The sequence below is a fragment of the Anabrus simplex genome, chromosome 5 (assembly GCF_040414725.1).
Source record: "Anabrus simplex isolate iqAnaSimp1 chromosome 5, ASM4041472v1, whole genome shotgun sequence".
Taxonomy (NCBI): Eukaryota; Metazoa; Arthropoda; class Insecta; order Orthoptera; family Tettigoniidae; genus Anabrus; species Anabrus simplex.
Genome location: NC_090269.1, coordinates 56,297,155 through 56,316,902, shown reverse-complemented (window position 1 = coordinate 56,316,902; position 19,748 = coordinate 56,297,155). Strand labels below are relative to the sequence as shown.

Genomic DNA, 19,748 nt, shown 5'->3' with positions numbered 1-19,748 from the left:
TGAAGTTACAGAAGGGAGATGACAAACCACAAATCAGAATAAATGACACCAAACTGAACATTGTTTCAACATTTAAGTACTTGGGTAGTACAGTATCAAAAGACAACCTGCAAAATATGAGGTGGCCGGTCGAATTAGCAAGGCAACTCAATTTTATCACCAAGTAAGACGACTGCTGAGGGATAAACAAGTACCATTTAAAGCTAAGATGACATTATATAAATAATATTATACACCCATCCTCACATATAGCTTGGAAACTACAACGTTAACAAGACAATACAACGCAAAACTCCAAGCTGCAGAAATGAAGTTCCTACACACCATGATACAGAAAACAGGGAAGGACAAGTTCAGGAATGAAAAAGTTCAAGAGGAAGTGGGAATAGGAGACTCCCTACTGTAGGGGATCCAGAAAGCAAGACTGAAGTGGTTTGGCCATGTAAGAAGGATGAGTGCAGGCAGGACTGCAAAAAGAGAATATGAAAGAGAAATAAAAGGAGAAAGACCAATGGGCAGACCCGGAGGAAAATGGACCGATCTGGTGAAGAAAGATGTCGAGGAGAAAGGACAAGATTGGCAGAAGATTATGAGAGAACAGTGGTTCATGGACAGGCAAAGATGGAGGGGGCTCATACGCCACATCCGGGCAACTGGAGGTGGTCAACAATGATGATGAAACATAATTTAAACAAAAATATTTATACACTTCTAAATATTTGGAGTGCAATTTGATAGAATCTGATGTTCTTTCAAGAATGAAACCTCTTTGGAGGTAGCCCTATCCAGCGAGTGGTGCCCCTGCCTATGTGAGTCCCAGAGCACACTGACCCGGTGTATAGCATCTGGTCAGGGTCCCAGCTCAGGGTTACAAGTGAAGACCTCAACCACATTGACGGTAGAGAAGGTGGACTTTGGTACAGTGGAGATGGAGGAAGGGGCATCCCTGTACTTGGGGATTAGTATGAGTATAACCTGCTGCCTTGCAGGTTTCATAGGGGGCTATCAAAGGATAAGGGAGAAACTGTGACAGAAATATCCTCTATTGTTAGGCTTAGCAGGTCCGCAAAGAGAGAAATGACAGTTGCTTTCAAAAAACGATCCTTGGATACCATAAGACCTATTTATGTCAAATTTGTTTTATAACAATAAATGGACCAGGCGAGTTGACCGTGCAGTTAGGAGCACGTGGCTGTGAGCTTGCATCCAGAAGATAGTGGGTTCCCACTGTCGCCAGCCCTGAAGATGGTTTTCTGTGGTTTCCCATTTTCATACCAGACAAATGCGGGGGCTGTACCTTAATTAAGGCCACGGCCACTTCCTTCCAACTCCTAGGCCTTTCCTATCCCATCGTCATCATAAGACCCATCTGTGTCAGTGCGACGTAAAGCCACTAGCAAGGAAAAAAAAAGCAATAAATGGCTTGCCTTGTCAAAGTACTTCCATTTAAATGATTGAAAGATTTAAAACCAATGAATGATATGCTGAAATATGTATTACAAAACCTAAATCTATTCTTAGAACCTAAAAACATGAAGAATATTACAGTAGTAAAATTATTCAACGTAATTATTTAAAGATGCCAGGGTAATTTGAATAAGAATATTCAAGTCATCTATATCTGGACGAGTTGGCCATGCGGTTAGGGGCGCGCAGCTGTGAACTTGCATCCGGGAGATAGTGGGTTCAAATCCCACTGTATGCAGCCCTGAAGATGGTTTTCTGTGGTTTCCCATTTTCACACCAGGCACACCTTAATCAAGGCCACAGCCGCTTCCTTCCCACTCCTAAGTCTTCCCTATCCCTTTATCGCCATAAGACCTATCTGTGTCAGTGCGATGTAAATCAAATAGGAAAAAAAAAACATCTGCCTGGATATATCACATGTTAAGAAATTTCTACCATTACCTTGAGTTGATAAGCCTTCCGAACACCTACCTGCAGCCCCTGCCTCCGAATAACATGCCGCACTCACTAGACCAGAGCGATGAAGATGACAATACGGCACTAAAGCGCACAGATTTTATAGCATTTCTGAGGGGAAGTCTCCAGAATTCTTCACAGATAGGCTGGATGCCTGAACACACCCCTAATTTTATTTGGCTAGAGCAAATATTCCAAAAATTCCTGTTTGGTTAACAACCAAGGAAGAAGGAAACCGTAGGAGTGTTGTCAACTTTGACACATGAACAAAAAGATCTTCACAAACTTAAGGTTTGGCAACTTCAAAAAATTGAAATTCCCTTTAGAATTAATTGTTTAATCCCACCAGAGGGGGCACCTAGGACATCTTACATTAGTTCCATTTCCATAGCATAGATGGCCTTACAGAAGGTGCGCAGTTGAATTGGACGGAGGAGTGTACCCCTCTTGAATCTTGGAACTCCTCAATTTAAAAAAAAAAATATATGTAAGTGGGAAAATATCGCTTTTTTTTTTTTTTTTTTTGCTATTGGCTTTACGTCGCATCGACATAGATAAGTCTTATGGCGATGATGGGACAGGAAAGGGCTAGGACTGGGAAGGAAGTGGCCATGGCCTTAATTAAGGTACAGCCCCGGCATTTGCCCAGTGTAAAAATGGGAAACCACTGAAAACCATCTTCAGGGCTGCCGACAATGAGGCTCGAACCTACTATCTCCCGAATTCTGGATACTGGCCGCACTTAAGCGCCTGCAGCTATTGAGCTCAGTGGAAAATATCTTGATAGAGTGTCTGTTCTAATTGTTCTTTGAAGTAAGGTAATCTTGATGGCATTTTTCGAAGTAGTAGAAGTCCGGTCAGTTGCGCCCAAGGTTGATGGTAAAAGCGGCCGCCACTGCCGATGTCAGGATGGAGTCCTCCAGACCCAAAGATACCCTGAGATACCATCCCACCGTAGATTGAGAGAAGCAGCCAAGGCGATGGTCTCTAAGGGCCAAGTAGCAGTTCTGCTCAAGGATAGAGGGGGCGCTTGGAGTCCAGCTTCCAAGCTACTCCCAATGATAGCAGTCCCCAAGTCGGCAGTATAGAATGAGTCTTAGCCAGAATGAGGCGAGCCCATACCCCGCGTTGGCCTTCCTCGCCAGCTGACACGATGTAGCCTGAGGTGAAAGTAGGGCACTGTAACATCGAATTATGGGCGACAGTAACTGATTCATAGACAGTGTTACATGGGGTGCAGGCAAGGTTGGCAGCTTTAGAGAACGAGTGCAGCACAGAGTTTCTGGCTCAGGTTTGGAGGCAGGGGCAGTAATGGCAGAATTGTGATGAAATTATTGAAGGGGAGTTTTTCACAAAAGAGAAAAAAAAAAAATACAAATTAGCTTAAGATATAACTTAAATAAGTACAGTTTTTCACAACCCATGGGGGCAGAAGGCCTACTTATTTAAACTTACTAACCAAAATTTAGGCCCAGTTTCTTCAACTCTATGTTAAATTTTAGCTAACAAATGTTAACTAACAATTGTTATTAATTTAACACTTCGTTTAAAAGTACCCTGTTTCACGAACACATTTCCAACATTTGTTATGAAACATTTGTTAAAGACAAATTAACACATTTCAGTGAGATTTCTGAACGCATTTGGCTGTGAGTGTCTTTTGTTTCTTTACATAAAGCACTCCTAGTGGTGTGTTTGAAATAGTATTTTGTCACACAGACACAGGGTTGACATTATTATAGGTTATGGTTAGCGTAGACCGATAAGACGTAAACATGTCAAGTAAAAGGCAACAAAAGCTTTATTATGATGAATGCGAGACAAATGTTGTTATAGTTTTAATTTAAAATTATGCGAGTGTGCTTAAAAAATGTAAGAATGGACAGTTATATCACAACATTCGATATAGCCTGTTCTTATATTCTTATCACCAGGAAAATGTGATAATTGATATGTTTTGAATGATTTTTGGGCATTCTTTTATTGTGGGGAAAATAATTTAATGCCTTTTTAATGCTGCAATTACAGCAGGAAATCTTTGCAGGATTCTACACACTCTTTCTTGCACTCGTGAACATATTCGCCTACAATTATGGTACATGAAAAGTGTCTCAAGCATAATATCTAACAAGTAGAGGCCAGACCCTGCGGTCAACCGATTTCACCAAGCTTCAATGTACCTGTGGGGAGACACTCAATAGTAACTCGTGTATCGGGTTTAAGTCAACACGCTTTCGTTTTCGAAAAACATGAGGTCAGATGTCATTACACAGAATTCGCTTCGGACAAAGTGGAGGTGATAGAACACTAAAAGGCAAACAAATTTTACTTAAACATGTCAAGTCCGCAACCTAATAACTTCTGAAAAATTGATGAATCCCCGATTCCAATGCAAGGCATATATATTCTTGAGAGTTACATCACAGCGGAACAGTGGTGGCCTAGTGGTCACCGTACTTGCCTGTGAACCTCAAAGACGTGAGTTCGAGTCTTGTCGCAGCTATAATTGTTGTACAAAATAAATTAATATTTGAAGGAACGTTAAGATAACAATTGGAACAAAAATATTACTCAAATAGCTGTACACTTTATTTTTATTTGAGGTAGAAAATAAAGTTCCACTGCAATTTGATTATTAATTTTATTCGCATTTTTACCTTCACATTCCCTGAAATAGTAATTTAATTCATATAAAAAAGTGTGGCTATGGTGGGACTCGAACTCGGAGACAAGTACAATGACCACTCGCCCACTGCTCCACTTTGCCTGGATTGCAACTCTTCAAGTATATACGCGCTGCATTAGAATCGGAGGATTCATAAATTTTTTGGAAATTATTAAGTTGCAGACCTGAGAAGTTTAAGTAAAATGTGTTCGCATTTTAGTGTTCTATCTCCTCCATGTAGTCCAAAGCGGATCCTGCCTCATGATATTTTTCCTCACTTCTTTTTGAAAACGAAAGCGTATTGACTTAAACCCTTATACATGAGTTACTGTTGAGTGTCCCCCAACAGGTACATTAGCTCGTTGAAATCGACTGGATGCAGGGTCTGACCCCTCCTTGTAAAATCTATAAGCAACTGCTGCACTGGAGACAATGATAAGTTTCAATCTGTTGGAAACTCTAACCTATATTTAATATCGTCTAGCACCTTGTTCATTATAGCTTTGATAATTAGAAATATTTCATCTGACAACTCTTAAAACTCGTTATTTCTTAGTATGGGTCGTCCTTTGCCCTCTTCGGTTTATAAATAGTCTTCATACAGCAGTAAGGCTTCAAATTTACCACGTCTTCTACATGCCTCCATTTTGAAATTTTAGCAGCTGTTACGAGATTTGACACATGGCTGCTGCCAGGTTAATTTAACACAAGTATTAACAATTTGTTAGAGTTAACAATTCTGGATGAGATGACCATTTTGTTAAATTACGTGTTAAGTCTCCTTAACAGCAGTGTTAACACTTAACATTCGTTGAAGAAAGCGAGCCTTAAACTAATAAGATGCTAAGGAAAGAAATATAATTAAATCAGCAACGCCTTCACTTGGTGGCATATAATAAATAAAAAAGCAACCATCTTCACACAGGTTTTACTTGAGACAGGTGAACATGAAAAATCCTTTCTGTTTCAGGGTTACTCACAAAGGGGGTGACAGGAGTAAGGTCCATGAAATCTGGGGGCAAGCTTGCCTGCTGGAACAAAATTTTTAACCATGACTTGATCCCAAACTTTTAACTTGGTGGGTCTTCGTCCACGGTCATACCTCATTTTTACTCTCTGATGAGAGGCTTTAAGATTATTTTTGGCTTTTCTCCACAGATTCTCCCGGATATTCTCTGGGTCTATTGTCTCTGGTAAAAGCTCTTTGATTGACCACAAATTGGACAAGGGAGAGTTGGGAACGAACTAAAACATAAGAGATATGGGAGAAAACTTGTGTGATTTGTGAACAGCAAATTATAACCAGTGTAAGGAAGTGTCCCAATGAGAATGATCTTTGTGATGGAATGCAATCAGGGCAGATTGAAGATTACAATTAACCCACTCAGCTAGAGATGGCTATGGGTAGCATGCAGACATCGTGACATGTGAGACAGAGAGATTGAAACAGAACTTACAAAGTAAATTAGAGGGGAATGCCTTAACATTATCAGAGACAATATATTGACAGTGTCCAAAAGATGTAAAAATTGTATCGAGACAAGAAATAGTGGACTGAGCAGAGGCAAACCTAGTTGGAAACAGGCAAGAGAACCTTGTGAAACCATCCACACACACCAGAATGAATTTATTCCCATTCCCTTTAGATTGAGGGAAGGATCCAACGTAATCTATATATAATCGTTCCATAGGGCGAGATGCTTGGTGTGACGACAATAGCCCTACCTTAGTAGACAACGTGGCCTTGGTAATCAAACAAGGCTTTAACCAGTTCCCTAATTCGCCGTCCATACTCTTCCAGATAAATGTCTCCCGTAACTTCTCTCTAGTTTGGAAGATACCCCTATGTCCCACTAATGGGGCCTCATGGAAATACTTGAAAATCATAGGCACTAGAACAGCTGGAACCACAATTTTCATCTTTTAATTGTGCCTTGAAGGGCAATACAGAACCCCACTCCTCAAAATATAAGGAACAACATGTTCCCCAGAAGAAAGAGTTTCCATAACAGGAGCCAGCACCAGATCTTCACGTTGGTATTTCGCTATATCATGATTAGCATAGGGACATCAGTCAAAATTGCTCTAATACTAGGAGGTATGGAAATATGAGGTGAAGGACTTTCATCCGAGTCAACAGAATCAAAATCACCAGAAAATGTTCAGCTTAATCCATCGGCGACCACATTCTCACATCTCTGAATATGTTGCAGGTCAAACTGAAACGCTAGAATTCGAATTGGGCGATTCGCCCAGTACGACGGGGACTATCCAAAACCCAGCTCAGAGCCTGATTGTCGGTCTCTAATTCAAATTTAACATGCTCAAGGTAAAGATGGAATTTTTCTAAAGCAAATAGCATGGCCAGTCCTTCTAACTCATATATAGAGTTGTTGGCTTCTTGAGGTGACAAAGTTCTAGATGCATAGGCAATTGGCCACCTTCTGAGTTCAGATTCCTGAAGAAGAACCGCAGTGACTGCAGATGACAAGGTGTCTGTCTGTACAATGAACTTCTTAGAGAAATCTGGCATTGCCAAGACTGGGGCATTACAGAGGGCTAATTTCAAATCCTCAAACGCAACTTGCTGCGACGGCCCCCATTCAAACTTGACACCTTTCCTACAGAGGAAGTTTTGGGGGTTGCCGCCTTATTAGCGAAGAATCTAGCAATCCCTTTAACACCTTTGGGACGCTTGAAGTTACGAATTGCATACGTTCTGGAATGATCGACTGAAACACAATATGCTCCAAGGACATAGATAGCTTAACAAAATATACCTCTGGCAACTTGACCACAATCCAGCTTTATGGAGGTGTTTTATTTTTTTGCATTACACCGACACAGATAGGTCTTATGGCAACGATCGGATAGGAAAGGGCCAGGAGTGGGAAGGAAGCAGCTGTGGCCTTAATTAAGGTACAGCCCCAGCATTTGCCTATTATGAAGATGGGAAACCACGGAAAACCGTCTGCCGACAGTGGGGTTCAAACCCACTATATCCCGGATGTGAGCTCACAGCTGCGCACCCCTAACCATACGGCCAACTCACCCAGTGGAGGTGTTTTAGAGCTTCCTCAATTACTGGCCTGAAGCTGCCTTGATATTTTGGCACCAGAAAAATGGGTGAAGAATACACCAATTTTGATATATGATTTCCTTGAGGGCCTTCATTTTAGGTGGAGATAGCCTGTATGGAGGAAATCGCACAGGAACTGAATCCGTAACCTCAATCCTGTATTCAATTAAGTCAATTTTTCGAAAGATATCCGAGAAAATAACATCATCATGCAGATAATGGTACAGATGTTTAAATTTAATATCAGAGAAGGCCCTATTTAGCAGCCTCATAAGTAACGCCCCACCCGTGGGGAGCCTGCGGTTGTATTCATACAGATTCCAGTCGGTAGCGAAAGCAGTCAAATGTTTCAATTCTTCCACTAGAGGTATCTGAAGCTTGGTTAAGATCTAGGATGGTAAAGAACTTAGCCTTACGAAACCAAAAAAACATGAATGCAAGTCGGGAAGGGGTATTAATTGTAGTACAATCTTATGATTTAATGCCCTATAATCAATTACTGGCCTGAAGCCGTCTTCATATTTTGCCACCAGAAAAATGGGTGAAGAATACACCAATTTTGGGTGTCGAATAATACCATCCCTCAGCATTTGATCTATGATTTCCTTGAGGGCCTTCATTTTAGGTGGAGATAGCCTGTATGGAGGAAATCTCACAGGAACAAAATCTGTAACCTTGATCTTGTATTCAGTTAAGTCAGTCACACCAAGATTTTCTGAAAACACATCGGAAAATGACTGACATAATTTCCTAATGCAATTAGCCTGATCCTCAGGTAGATGGCCAAGGTCTAATGACATCTCACTCTGGATAGGCGAAATCATAGAAGACAACACAGAATTACATTTTAAAAGTGGTATATGGAAGTTACTCTTGAACTTGAATGAAGATCGAGCATGATACCAGAATGTGACATGAAATCTACACCTAATATCACAGGGCATGACAAATTTTTAGCGACAACTAAACATCCATGTAAATGTAGAAATATAAATTCTTGCCTGGATAAATCATAAAATTTCTAGAGGAGAAGAATTAGCTGACACACATTTTACAGAAGAAGAGACATATTCAGGAAATTTACAACAAAACTTTAATTTGGAATACTATTATTCTGAAATAATAGAGCCAACACTTCCTGAATCTAAAATGGCCGTGACCAGTTTGTTATTTATTTCAATTTTGAGGAAGGGCACGAATCCTGGAGTATTGGAAGCAATTCTGAGACATTCTTTAGGACCTTCAAAAGATGTTTTAGAGAGTCTTCACCTCCTTCAAAAACTCAGAACAGAAGCAAGGTCAGCAATGTTAATGGTGATCGTGGATAAAGCATCACCAACTTCCTTCTCCTGCATACACAGGAATACTAATAGGCAAATCCAAAGAATCTTTAAGTTTAGATGCATCTATTGCAACCGTGCCACCAGACTGGACCTTTCTAATAGCTAGTTCATAAATTACGTAGTTCCTCCTTGCGCAAATACCAAGGGGCAAGAACCTCTCTAGGATCAGGCATAATGAAGAAAGATTTTCACTAAATTTAGAAAGATAAGAAAACAGAAAAATTTCTAGTATTCAATTTCAAATTTTAAGAAAAGCCAACAAAAGGGGCTTTGTCCAGGCCCATTCAACCACGCTCTGCTACCACTTGTTCCAGGGATATCGTGGAACAGAGAGGTGTAGGAAGGTGCCAGGGTAAATGAACGTACAAGAAAATGACCAGAGCGTAAGTTAAAGCACTAAATTTTGAAATTTTATTTCTTTCCTTCTTTTTTTTTTAATTTAAAAATTTGATTGATTGAAGATTTGGAACAAACAAAAACGAATGAGCTTGTCAGCTCTGATAACAACAGCAGACTATTAGTACAAAAATCAGGTACAAGAACTAGAGAAAATTATCAACATGATAATCTGCAACGTAATCTATATATAATCGTTCCATAGGGCGAGATGCTTGGTGTGACGACAATAGCCCTACCTTAGTAAACAACGTGGCCTTGGTAATCAAACAAGGCTTTAACCAGTTCCCTAATTCGCCGTCCATACTCTTCCAGATAAATGTCTCCCGTAACTTCTCTCTAGTTTGGAAGATACCCAGATGTCCCACTAATGGGGCCTCATGGAATCACCATAAATTATACATTTAACAAAATCATTGTTGACCAGTGTAATCGTTTATAGATGAGTGTGTAACAGACTGTTCAGCAGAAATCCCCGTAAACACATTAATTGAAGTTGGTCAGGCGTAATTTTGTAAGAAATTTATGCCTCTGAGAGGCCAGATTATATTAACTTTTTGAGCTCAAACTCCTAGACGATATAACTGAGTGGAGCAAACAAACATGCTCTTATAAAAGTGATTCTTATGTACTTTTGTGTGCTGATTACGAATATGAAACCAGAAACTTCCCATCACCCACAGTTTTTTTGTAATTTCAAATCTTTGTTTTCATATTTACAGGTTAGCATGCTACCATTAACAAAGATTAATAAACTATTATAATTGTTGGTTTATCATACTATTACTATATTTTTTTACTTTTTATTCTCTTAAGAATGTACAGAATTCCATATTATTCATTGTTGCCACAACAATTAGAAACTTTAAAACATTGCAGTTGTCAGTTGAATTAGAGATTTCTTTCATGCGACTGTCTGCATAGAGTTGTGCTTCCAAAGTCTATTGAAAGGAGATAGTTTGTGTTCAATATACAGTAGTGTTTTATTTTATTGTGTAAAAAATGCCTCGCAACTGTAAAAATAAACCAGATAGTTTCTGTAATATATTGGCGAGTTAACCCTTAAAGCGCAGAGGCGAAGTGTTGCTACTTTAATTAAGGAAGCTTATGAGTTGTATTTTGATTGCAAGATGGATCTGAATCAGAAATGGGCCCCTAACATATGTTGTGCTTCATGTGTAACTCTACCGACTGGATGGATGAAGGGGACTCGCCATATGCCTTTTGGAATTCCGATGCAGTGGAGGGAACCTACGGATCATTTGACCGATTGCTATTTTTGTGTGACTAATATCTCTGGTATATCTTCAAAGTCAAAACATACAGTTGTATATCCGTCTCTGAAATCAGCAACCAGACCGGTTCTACATGGTCCAGGGCTTCCTATACCTTCTCCACCAGATAGATCGTTGATGCATGGAGATGAAGAAGTTGATGTTGGTGAAGAGTTATGTGATGATAAAATGGATGATGACCAACCCTTTGTAGAAAGTTCTGCTGCTTCTTCTGAGCCTCATTTACTTACACAATCAGATCTAAATGATTTGGTTCGTGATCTTAATTTGTCTAAAGCCAAATCAGAATTACTCGCTTCAAGACTAAAAGGCTGGAACCTTATAGAGAAAGATACCAAAGTCTGCTTCTTCCGCCAACATCAAAAGGAATTTGAGCATCATTTTTCTAAAAAGGAAGAACTAGTTTTCTGCAATGATGTTACAGGTCTCTTCGAGTTACTAGGGCAGCAGCATAATCCAGAAAAATGGCGTTTATTCATTGATTCTTCAAAAAGAAGTTTGAAAGCGGTACTGCTTAACAATGGAAATACATTTCCATCAGTTCCTGTAGCCCATGCAGCTAACTTACAGGAATCATATGAGAATATGAAAATGGTACTATCCGCTATCCAGTATGAAAAGTATTCCTGGCAGATATGTTCAGATTTGAAAGTTGTAGCTCTCTTACTTGGTTTGCAGTTAGGATATACGAAATTTTGCTGCTTTTTATGCAATTGGGATAGTCGAGATAGAAATAATCACTATATAAAAAAGAACTGGCCCAAAAGACAGTCATTTACTCCAGGACAGGAAAATGTCGTTCATCAGCCTCTTGTTGCATCTGACAAAATCATACTGCCCCCATTACACATAAAACTAGGTTTGATTAAGAATTTTGTAAAAGCACTTGATCATAGTACAGATGCATTTCAATTTCTCCAAACCAAATTTCCAAAAATATCTGTAGCTAAACTAAAGGAAGGCATATTTGTTGGTCCTCAGATCAAAGAACTGATGAAAGATACAGTGTTTGAAAGCAAGTTAAAAACATATGAACTAGCTGCATGGTCATCATTTAAGAAGGTGGTCACAAACTTTATAGGAAACTACAGGTCTGAGAATTACAGGGAACATATTAGTGAAGTTCTACAAAACTATAAACACATGGGATGTAATATGTCTCTTAAAATACACTTCTTGGACTCGCATCTTGACTTTTTCCCTGAAAATCTCGGCGCTGTCTCAGACGAACACGGCGAACGTTTCCATCAAGACTTCGTCGAATTTGAAAGCCGTTACCAGGGAAAATGGGGTCCAAATATGCTGGCTGACTACTGCTGGTCACTGAAAAGGGATGTTCCTCAAGCTAAGTTCAGCCGAAAATCTACCTCTCATACTTTTTAGGTATGTAAATGAAATTTAAGTTTAGATAATAAATTTTAGTAGGAACAACAACATTTGTTAAATTTTTTGAAAATTCTAAAAACGGATTTGAAATCAGCAGAAAAAAGTGTATGTAAATTAAAATGCATGTAAATTCAATTTAACCCATATCTGCCCAAATTATTTTTATGTGGAATATTGCGATATATTTCATAAGTACAGATGTTTGTAACCTAAATGAAAGACTTATGATGATTTTTAGGTTTCATTAACATATTTTTGCGGAGATTTACCGTGTCGACATATGTCGACAGTGAGCATGGAGGGGTAGGGTAAGAGACATGCTCAAAAAAGGAACTTTTCTTCGCATTTTAAGCTTATATGAATGTAATAATTAATCAGTTAGTGAATATTAGTCACATAAGTGTTGAATAAGCAGAAAATATTTAAAAAAACATTATTCAAAACATAAATGAGGAACAGTTCCGTCTCAATTTCGAATGCATACTGTTTCAAAACAAAAGGACAATATTCGTATGTTATATGTTATACTTGTTATACACACAATACCAAATTTTGAGCAAGTATGATCACTCTGAAAATAGCAAAAAAGAAAACTACGAGTAGAATTTAAAAACAGTTTAGTCTGAGTTTTGAGGTTACACTCTGCTTCTCTTCATCCAGTCTGATTTAGCGTGAGTGAAATGACTCGAAGCAAAGGACGTGGCGGCGAACGTTACATTTTTGCACTGTTTCCTGGCAGCTTTACCATTACCACAGTGAGCGCACCGCACTTGCTTCCCTCTTGTTTCGAGGTAGTGGGATACCCCATCGGAACGCACTTCTGGCAACACGCGTGAAGATACTTTTGTACTCAGTCTTCATGCATTAGGACGCGTAGCGGCACGAGATAGGATATATGTCCTAACGATGTACCGTGTGAAGCCGAGAAGGTCTAAATTTTCCTCTATGCCCTTTGGGGTCAAACGGTAAAGTTGCCATGCATTGCCCATGGAGACGTTCAGAAGGAACACAATTACAGGCCAGTACCATTTCTTGTTTTTGATGTTGATGCAGTTACAAGATACATTTTGATCCAATCGGTCGACGCTCAACATGTACATATTATGCAGAATTATACATGCTGGCTGAATTACTGTTATGTATTTCATTTCAGCATTATCATTGCACCATTTCCACTTATTTTTGTACACACTAGTTCAGCATCAGCCCGGAGTTGATTACCATAGAGTCGTTTATATCTCCACAAGACTCATCATCATCGCTATCCCCGTCACTATGGAAAGCATTTTCAGGTTGTTCTATGTATATATTAACATCTAGGATGTTTTGTGATTCCTCTAAGATGATTACGATCTGCTCGACGGTCACTCTGAGAACAATAAATGAAAATTGTATATCCGTACTGAGGCAGTCCCATTTGCGCCCACTGTCGACATATGTCGACGTGGAAACTTTTTGCTCTGCTAGACAAAAGCAACTATAAATCAGCCATAAATGAATTCAAAATCTGTTAAAGGCATATTTCGTTTTTACGTTTTACACAACAGTCCAATCTTACTTTCAACTGTAACAATATTATAAGAAAATATTACTCACCGCAACGGAAGCGTCATCCTCTTGAATGTATACCGGTACGGAATCAAATACGACGGAATGATATTTCATACGCAGCCACGTGATAAGGCGCGAAAACGAGTGATTCTTGTTTTCGTGCTGTGCAGTAAGTACCGGTATCAAACAATGAACTGTAAAAAATGCACCTCGAAAATATTATTCAGGTTTACCGACATAAGGTCGACAATATTCAGATATTAACGTCGACAAATGTCGACAGTGGGCACATATGGGTTAAGTTAAGATAATAAATTTTAGTAGGAATAACAATTTTTAACATTTTTTTAATTTTTTGAAAATTACTCAAAAACTGTGCGTGATAGAAAAATTCTAAAAAACAGATTTGAAATCAGCAGAAAAAAGTGTACCAGAAACACCCTTTCACTTCCATTTAACAAACAAAAATTTAAATTTTGTTGCCCAGTGTTACCGTATCAAATAAACAGGGGCAATGAGTTCCCATTCTAAATGGCCTTAATGTAACAAGAAAAGATCTAACATGATTGGCCACAAACAAAAGGCTAGGAGGTGAAACACTTGCATTCCTTTTAGGGAAACTCTTAAAACCCTAAATAGGCTTATGGCCCGAAGTTGCAGAGGCTAAGCCTATACTACAGAGGGGGTGACTAAATGAGAAATATTATGTACCAAAACAAGGTTTTAAGAATTTAGAGATTTAAAACATTTTAGTCACCCCATACCAAGTTGAATGGGAATCAACAGAGGGTAATCACACTTGTTCCCTTAGTTTGTTGTAGCCTTCACCACAACCTTTGATCATAGATATTTTAACCTCACACTACTGCAATATATTTTATTTCCATCCCCATTAGACATCCGGATGATCTAACATAACAACATCTTTGTGATTTTGTCTAATGGTTGAAATATAATTATGTACTAGCTGATGATGGCCATGGAAGGCCGAAACCGGTACTAATGTAAATCCATTTACAATAAATAAGTATTGATCAGTGGAACACATTTCTTGTCTATACATAAAGTGGAATACCATACTTATTTTTTCCGGAAATCCTACTTGGTCAAAAGTAGCACACGGATAGTGTTATCAACACCCATATAATGCAAACACTTTCTGGATATACTCCAAATATGGAGCCAATCTAAGGAGTACTCCAGAGGCAACGTGCACCTCTAGTCTCTCTAGGGAGGTGCGAGAAGTGGACGGAGGTCAATAATCCACAGTGCGACTGAGAAGTTCTCTGGATAAGAGTGACAAGAGGAAGAAGATGGAGACAATACGGTAGTGAAAATTTGTAGTCTATGGTTATTTGGATTAGCTACATTCAGAAGTAATTTATAAGCACTCCTACCCCTAAATAAAAGAAAAATTAATTCCACTACATACTGGTGTTCTTCTATAGGTGTGAAGATCTGGATAACGAGGCATGTTCTTTGTAATGTATGGGGCACGTTTTTCCTTGTGACCAACATGTAGCAGACTGACTCGTGTAGGTTCTTTCTCTGTCTCAGGATTCTCAAATATCATTCTATATGGCCTGTAGGCATAGCTTTCAATTCCTTCCAATGTAAGACCCATATTTGTTAGGGCAAGAATCACATCAGTTAGCAAGGGTTCTGTGCGGCCAGCTAACTCGCAGTACGAGTGGGCTCTATTGCCCAAGCGTGTCAGAACTGCAAAAAACCAAACATGACAAAACTTAAATTGTAAGGGTGAAATACGTTCATACAGACATAAAAAAGACATACTATTGATGATCTGTAGAAAAATACATTTTGAAATTAAATAATACCAAATATAAACCATGAAAACACAATACTGAAAATTTGCAAATTTCTTCATAAGTGATAGTGATTAGGTATGTATATGTAGTAAGTATGGCATTGCTGAATATTTGTGAAGAAAGAAGCAAAGAGTGTTACTTTTGCCCTGTAAAATTTTTAAGGTGATATATACTTTACCTCATAACTGAATTTTAAAATTCTGCTCCTGTTTTGATTTAGTTACACGACAGTAATTAATTCTATTGCAAACATAAGAAGATTTATATATTTCATTCTAAAAATTGTTTATATAATTGAGACTACATAATCATCATCATCATCATTATCATTGTCTAAAGGACAAGCCTTGTCATCCCAGCCACACATGTCTATCTTGAGCCAAAATTTTCAACTCAGTGTAGGTCCTGCATTTCATCCCCAGAAGCAGGTTGTTGAAGTAAGACACTGGGTCGTCCTCTTCCTCTTAATTCTTCCTTCAGTGATGCTGTAAGCAGTGGCGTATACTGAGGGCTACCAAGGCTATCGGTGAAGCCCAAACCTCAGCTGCGAATGATGGAAATCTAAAGCACATTATAATGTAAGTATCTGACACATTGTTCCATTTTCAAAACTTGAAAGCAGTGAGAAAAAATGTCGCACGTATTTGTGAGAGCAAGGCATCGGAGACTAATATCACAGCCCAGGCTCTCGTCCCTCTCCCCTCAAATCACAGCATGCAGGTTGCTGCTGTATAACGGATAGGAGTGGGGACCAGGGGCAGATAGCTGTGCTAGGCTTCGGTCCGTCAGATCGCCACTGCTAACTATCAAAGATGCGTTGCACATTGTATATCCTTCCTCACCTCATAGATAATAGAGTACTAGTATTTCTCTTCCGTTTACTTCTACATCCTTGTAGGAAGACAATGCAGGGCTGCTGTATAAGAGCAATGTAGTTTTTTTTATAGGTAGATCTACTAGATCTACAAGTTCTCTTTTGTTGGTTGGAATCAAACCCATGATCATGGGTCGGACACCACCACTGATTTTCCGAGGAAGCTAATTAACAAGTGAACGATGGGTACAACCACTGTAAAATTCAACATTTCTATTTAATAATAATAATAATAATAATAATAATAATAATAATAATAATAATAATGTTTCATGGCATTTGTATAGGCTTGGTGGTGACCTAATGACGATAAAATGAATGGCGAAGACGTCATAAATACCCAGTCCCTAAGCCAGGGGAATTAACAGTATGAGGGGGTTGATTCTGAAAATTGATCCGGGGCCATCGGACCAAAGGCAAGCCACAAAGCCAGACTTTAATTTGCTAAACCTTAGGGGACCATATCCACTGATCAGTGGTTGAGCATTGGCAGTAGTAGAGGCCAGGGCAGTAGCTTGTGAAGCAGCCTTCACAACACAGCAGGCTTCTCCGTTGGCTTTTGGCTGCAGTTCAGAACGCTGAAGGCTTGATGTTCACTAAACCAACCATCGGAAAGGGATAACCTAAGTCTAGTGGTAGCCCATATCTTGATCCCAGCATACGCCACTGGCTGTAAGGTAACTCCTCATGCACAGAATGTGACCAATACATTCTCATTTCCTTTTTTCAATATCGGTGTACAGACTCTGTGTTTCCCCCCTTTTAAGACTTTGGTATTCCTCTTCATTTCATTCCAACATCCTCTATATTCACACAGGTAAGATAATTTACAGTATTTACAGGTTTCATTAAATATACATTATTTTTACATCTTTATAAAATGTTGAAACAGGAAGATTTTTCCCTGTGGTGCAAGCTCATTCCACAGCCGAGCACAACAAATAAAGAATCTGCCTTGATAAGTTGTTTTTGCAAGTGGAGGAGAAAAAGGACACCCCCTAAACTCTTTAGACAGAATGATAGCTCAACTGTAAGAAATTGAAGGGGCTGGCATGTGTGTTACCTGTGAGAGATTTTCACAGGAAGCAAGATCTATTTGTTTACAGAGAGCAGCTATGGGGAGGGAATCTTGACCTGGCTGTGTTTAAATGACTTGCTTGTGTCTAAGTTATCATCAAAAAGCTCTTTCTTTGAATTTATTACCACCTTTCTCTTTATTATGCTTTTGCCATGCATTTTTTTTCCACTTTTGATTCATTTCTATTACGAGTCTATTTTTTCTGGATTTACCATTGAAATGTGGGATTTCCCTCTCTCTTTTCCTCTGGTAGTTTCTCTCCTTTCTGGAGCTTTCGGAACAAGACGTACAGATTCTGGAGTGCCAGCAGAATATGTACATTTATCTAAAGTGTTGGCTTTGGGTGACTGATCAACCTCCGCAGACAACAGAGATGTAGAATGTGAATCCATGGCAGATGCCTCATTAGCATGAGAAGGATCAGCTGATGGAGATGGCTCATTTTCACGAGGACCAGCTATTGAAGATGTCTCATCATTACAATGAGAAGGACCAGCTGTTGGAGATGTCTCTCATCATTACGATGAGAAGGACCACCTATTGAAGATATCTCATCATTACGATGAGAAGGACCAGCTACTGGAGATGCCTCATCATTAGGATGAATTAAAAAGAAAAAAAAGACAATTTGTTTTACATTGCACCGACACAGACAGGTCTTATGGCAACGATGGGATAGAAAGGGGCTAGGAGTGGGAAGGAAGCGACCATGGCCTTAATTAAGGGACAGCCACAGCCTACATTTGCCTTGTGTGAGAGTGGGAAACAGAAATCCATCTTCAGAGCTGCCAACAGTGAGGTCGAGCCCACTATCTCCCGAATGCAAGCTGACAACTCCATGATCTAAACTGCGCAACCACTTGCTTGGTCAGGCAATTTCTCATGGGATGTTTACATACACACATATATGCAGACAGAGAGACAGAAATGATGGAAAATTAGCACTTGCATTTCCTTCTTACTGTGAACACGGCTGATACAGAACTACCATTCTTTTATAATTTTGAGCAATGCACACACAAAACGCTTATTAGTCGTATATACTGTGTGAATCACCAAAACTTTGCATTCCAAATATTTCTGAAATGGAAGGTGCTATTAATGTGCTGTTTTCACATAAGTGAAGTGTGATAAGGGCTCATAATTGTAGCCCACACTCAAATTTTAATTATTCTAATTATTATAGAAAGTAAATAAAATGGAACTAAGTCAGTTGAGTTGACATTAACAAAATAAAACTAGGGCAAATTAGACTGTCAATGGTGGTGGTTGTTTTTTTCTTCCAGGATTCTGGTACAAGTAGTTTACGAGCTACTTACTTTGAAAATTGTAAAAATGGACAGTTGTCTGCTCCATGCAATTGCTTAGTTATAAGGCTATGGTGTTCTTATGTTTGTTTCCTTTATAGTACATTGATTGCATTGCAACTGCCTTGTTGATTATTTTGTGATAGTTCAGGAAGTAGGACGTGATGGAGGATGATATTTACCAATGCTGAAAAAGCCAACATGTTAATGTTGTATGGAGAATGTAGGAAGAATGATGTTCGTTCTTGTGCTCTGTATGTGAAACGATATCCAATAGATGTGACCCATCTCGACAATTAATTGTGAATCTCTTCAAGAATTTAGACGAAACTGGAAGTATAGCACATATAAAACATAACAGAAACAAACGATTGACTGGAGAAGAGGATCAAATTAATATTCTAGTTGCTGTTCTGTAGATTTGCACGTTCGTTCCTGTGCAGTTGTACGAGGAAGTAGCATGAGACAAGCAAGTGTACTGTGCATTCTCCACTGTCATAAATTCCTTCTGTATCATGTGTCTCTCCATCACAAGCTGCACAGAAACGATTTTGAGAATCGTGCTAGCTTTTATACATGGGCATTAAGACAAGATACACCAGATTTATCCTATACTGTTTCTTGTTTAGAGATGAAGCATCATTTACAAATCATGGCCAAGAAAACCTCCGAAACATGCACTACTGCTCCATAAACATCTCCATTGGCTACATCAGAAGATTCTCAAAAGTATCGCAACTTCTACTGAGATTAGAAAACGTGCCACTGCAAACTAGGGGGAACATGTGGTATCAGCATGATGACTGTCCATCACATAATGCACGACATACTACAGCTTGTTTTCAACGATTGTTTCCAAATCATTGGATTGGACAGAGGAGACCTAATCCTTGGCCTATCTGTTCACTAGATCTGACCCCCTTAGATTTTTTTTGGGGGGGGGGAAAGCTAAAAGACATTGTTTACAGGAACACACCAACTACACCAGATGATATGAGATGATGTGATACTGCTGCCTGCTG

The 19,748-nt window shown here is 39.1% G+C and overlaps 1 protein-coding gene across 1 annotated transcript in view; it reads right to left on the bottom strand.

Annotated features, from left to right (window-relative positions):
• Positions 1-19,748, bottom strand: part of Taf8 (TBP-associated factor 8) — a 127,512-nt gene that overhangs the window by 34,335 nt on the left and 73,429 nt on the right. Inside the window, exon 2 of the mRNA XM_068228020.1 lies at positions 15,071-15,357. Coding sequence (XP_068084121.1) covers positions 15,071-15,262 — 192 coding nt within the window. The 5' untranslated portion in view covers positions 15,263-15,357. The remainder of the gene's footprint in view (positions 1-15,070; positions 15,358-19,748) is intronic.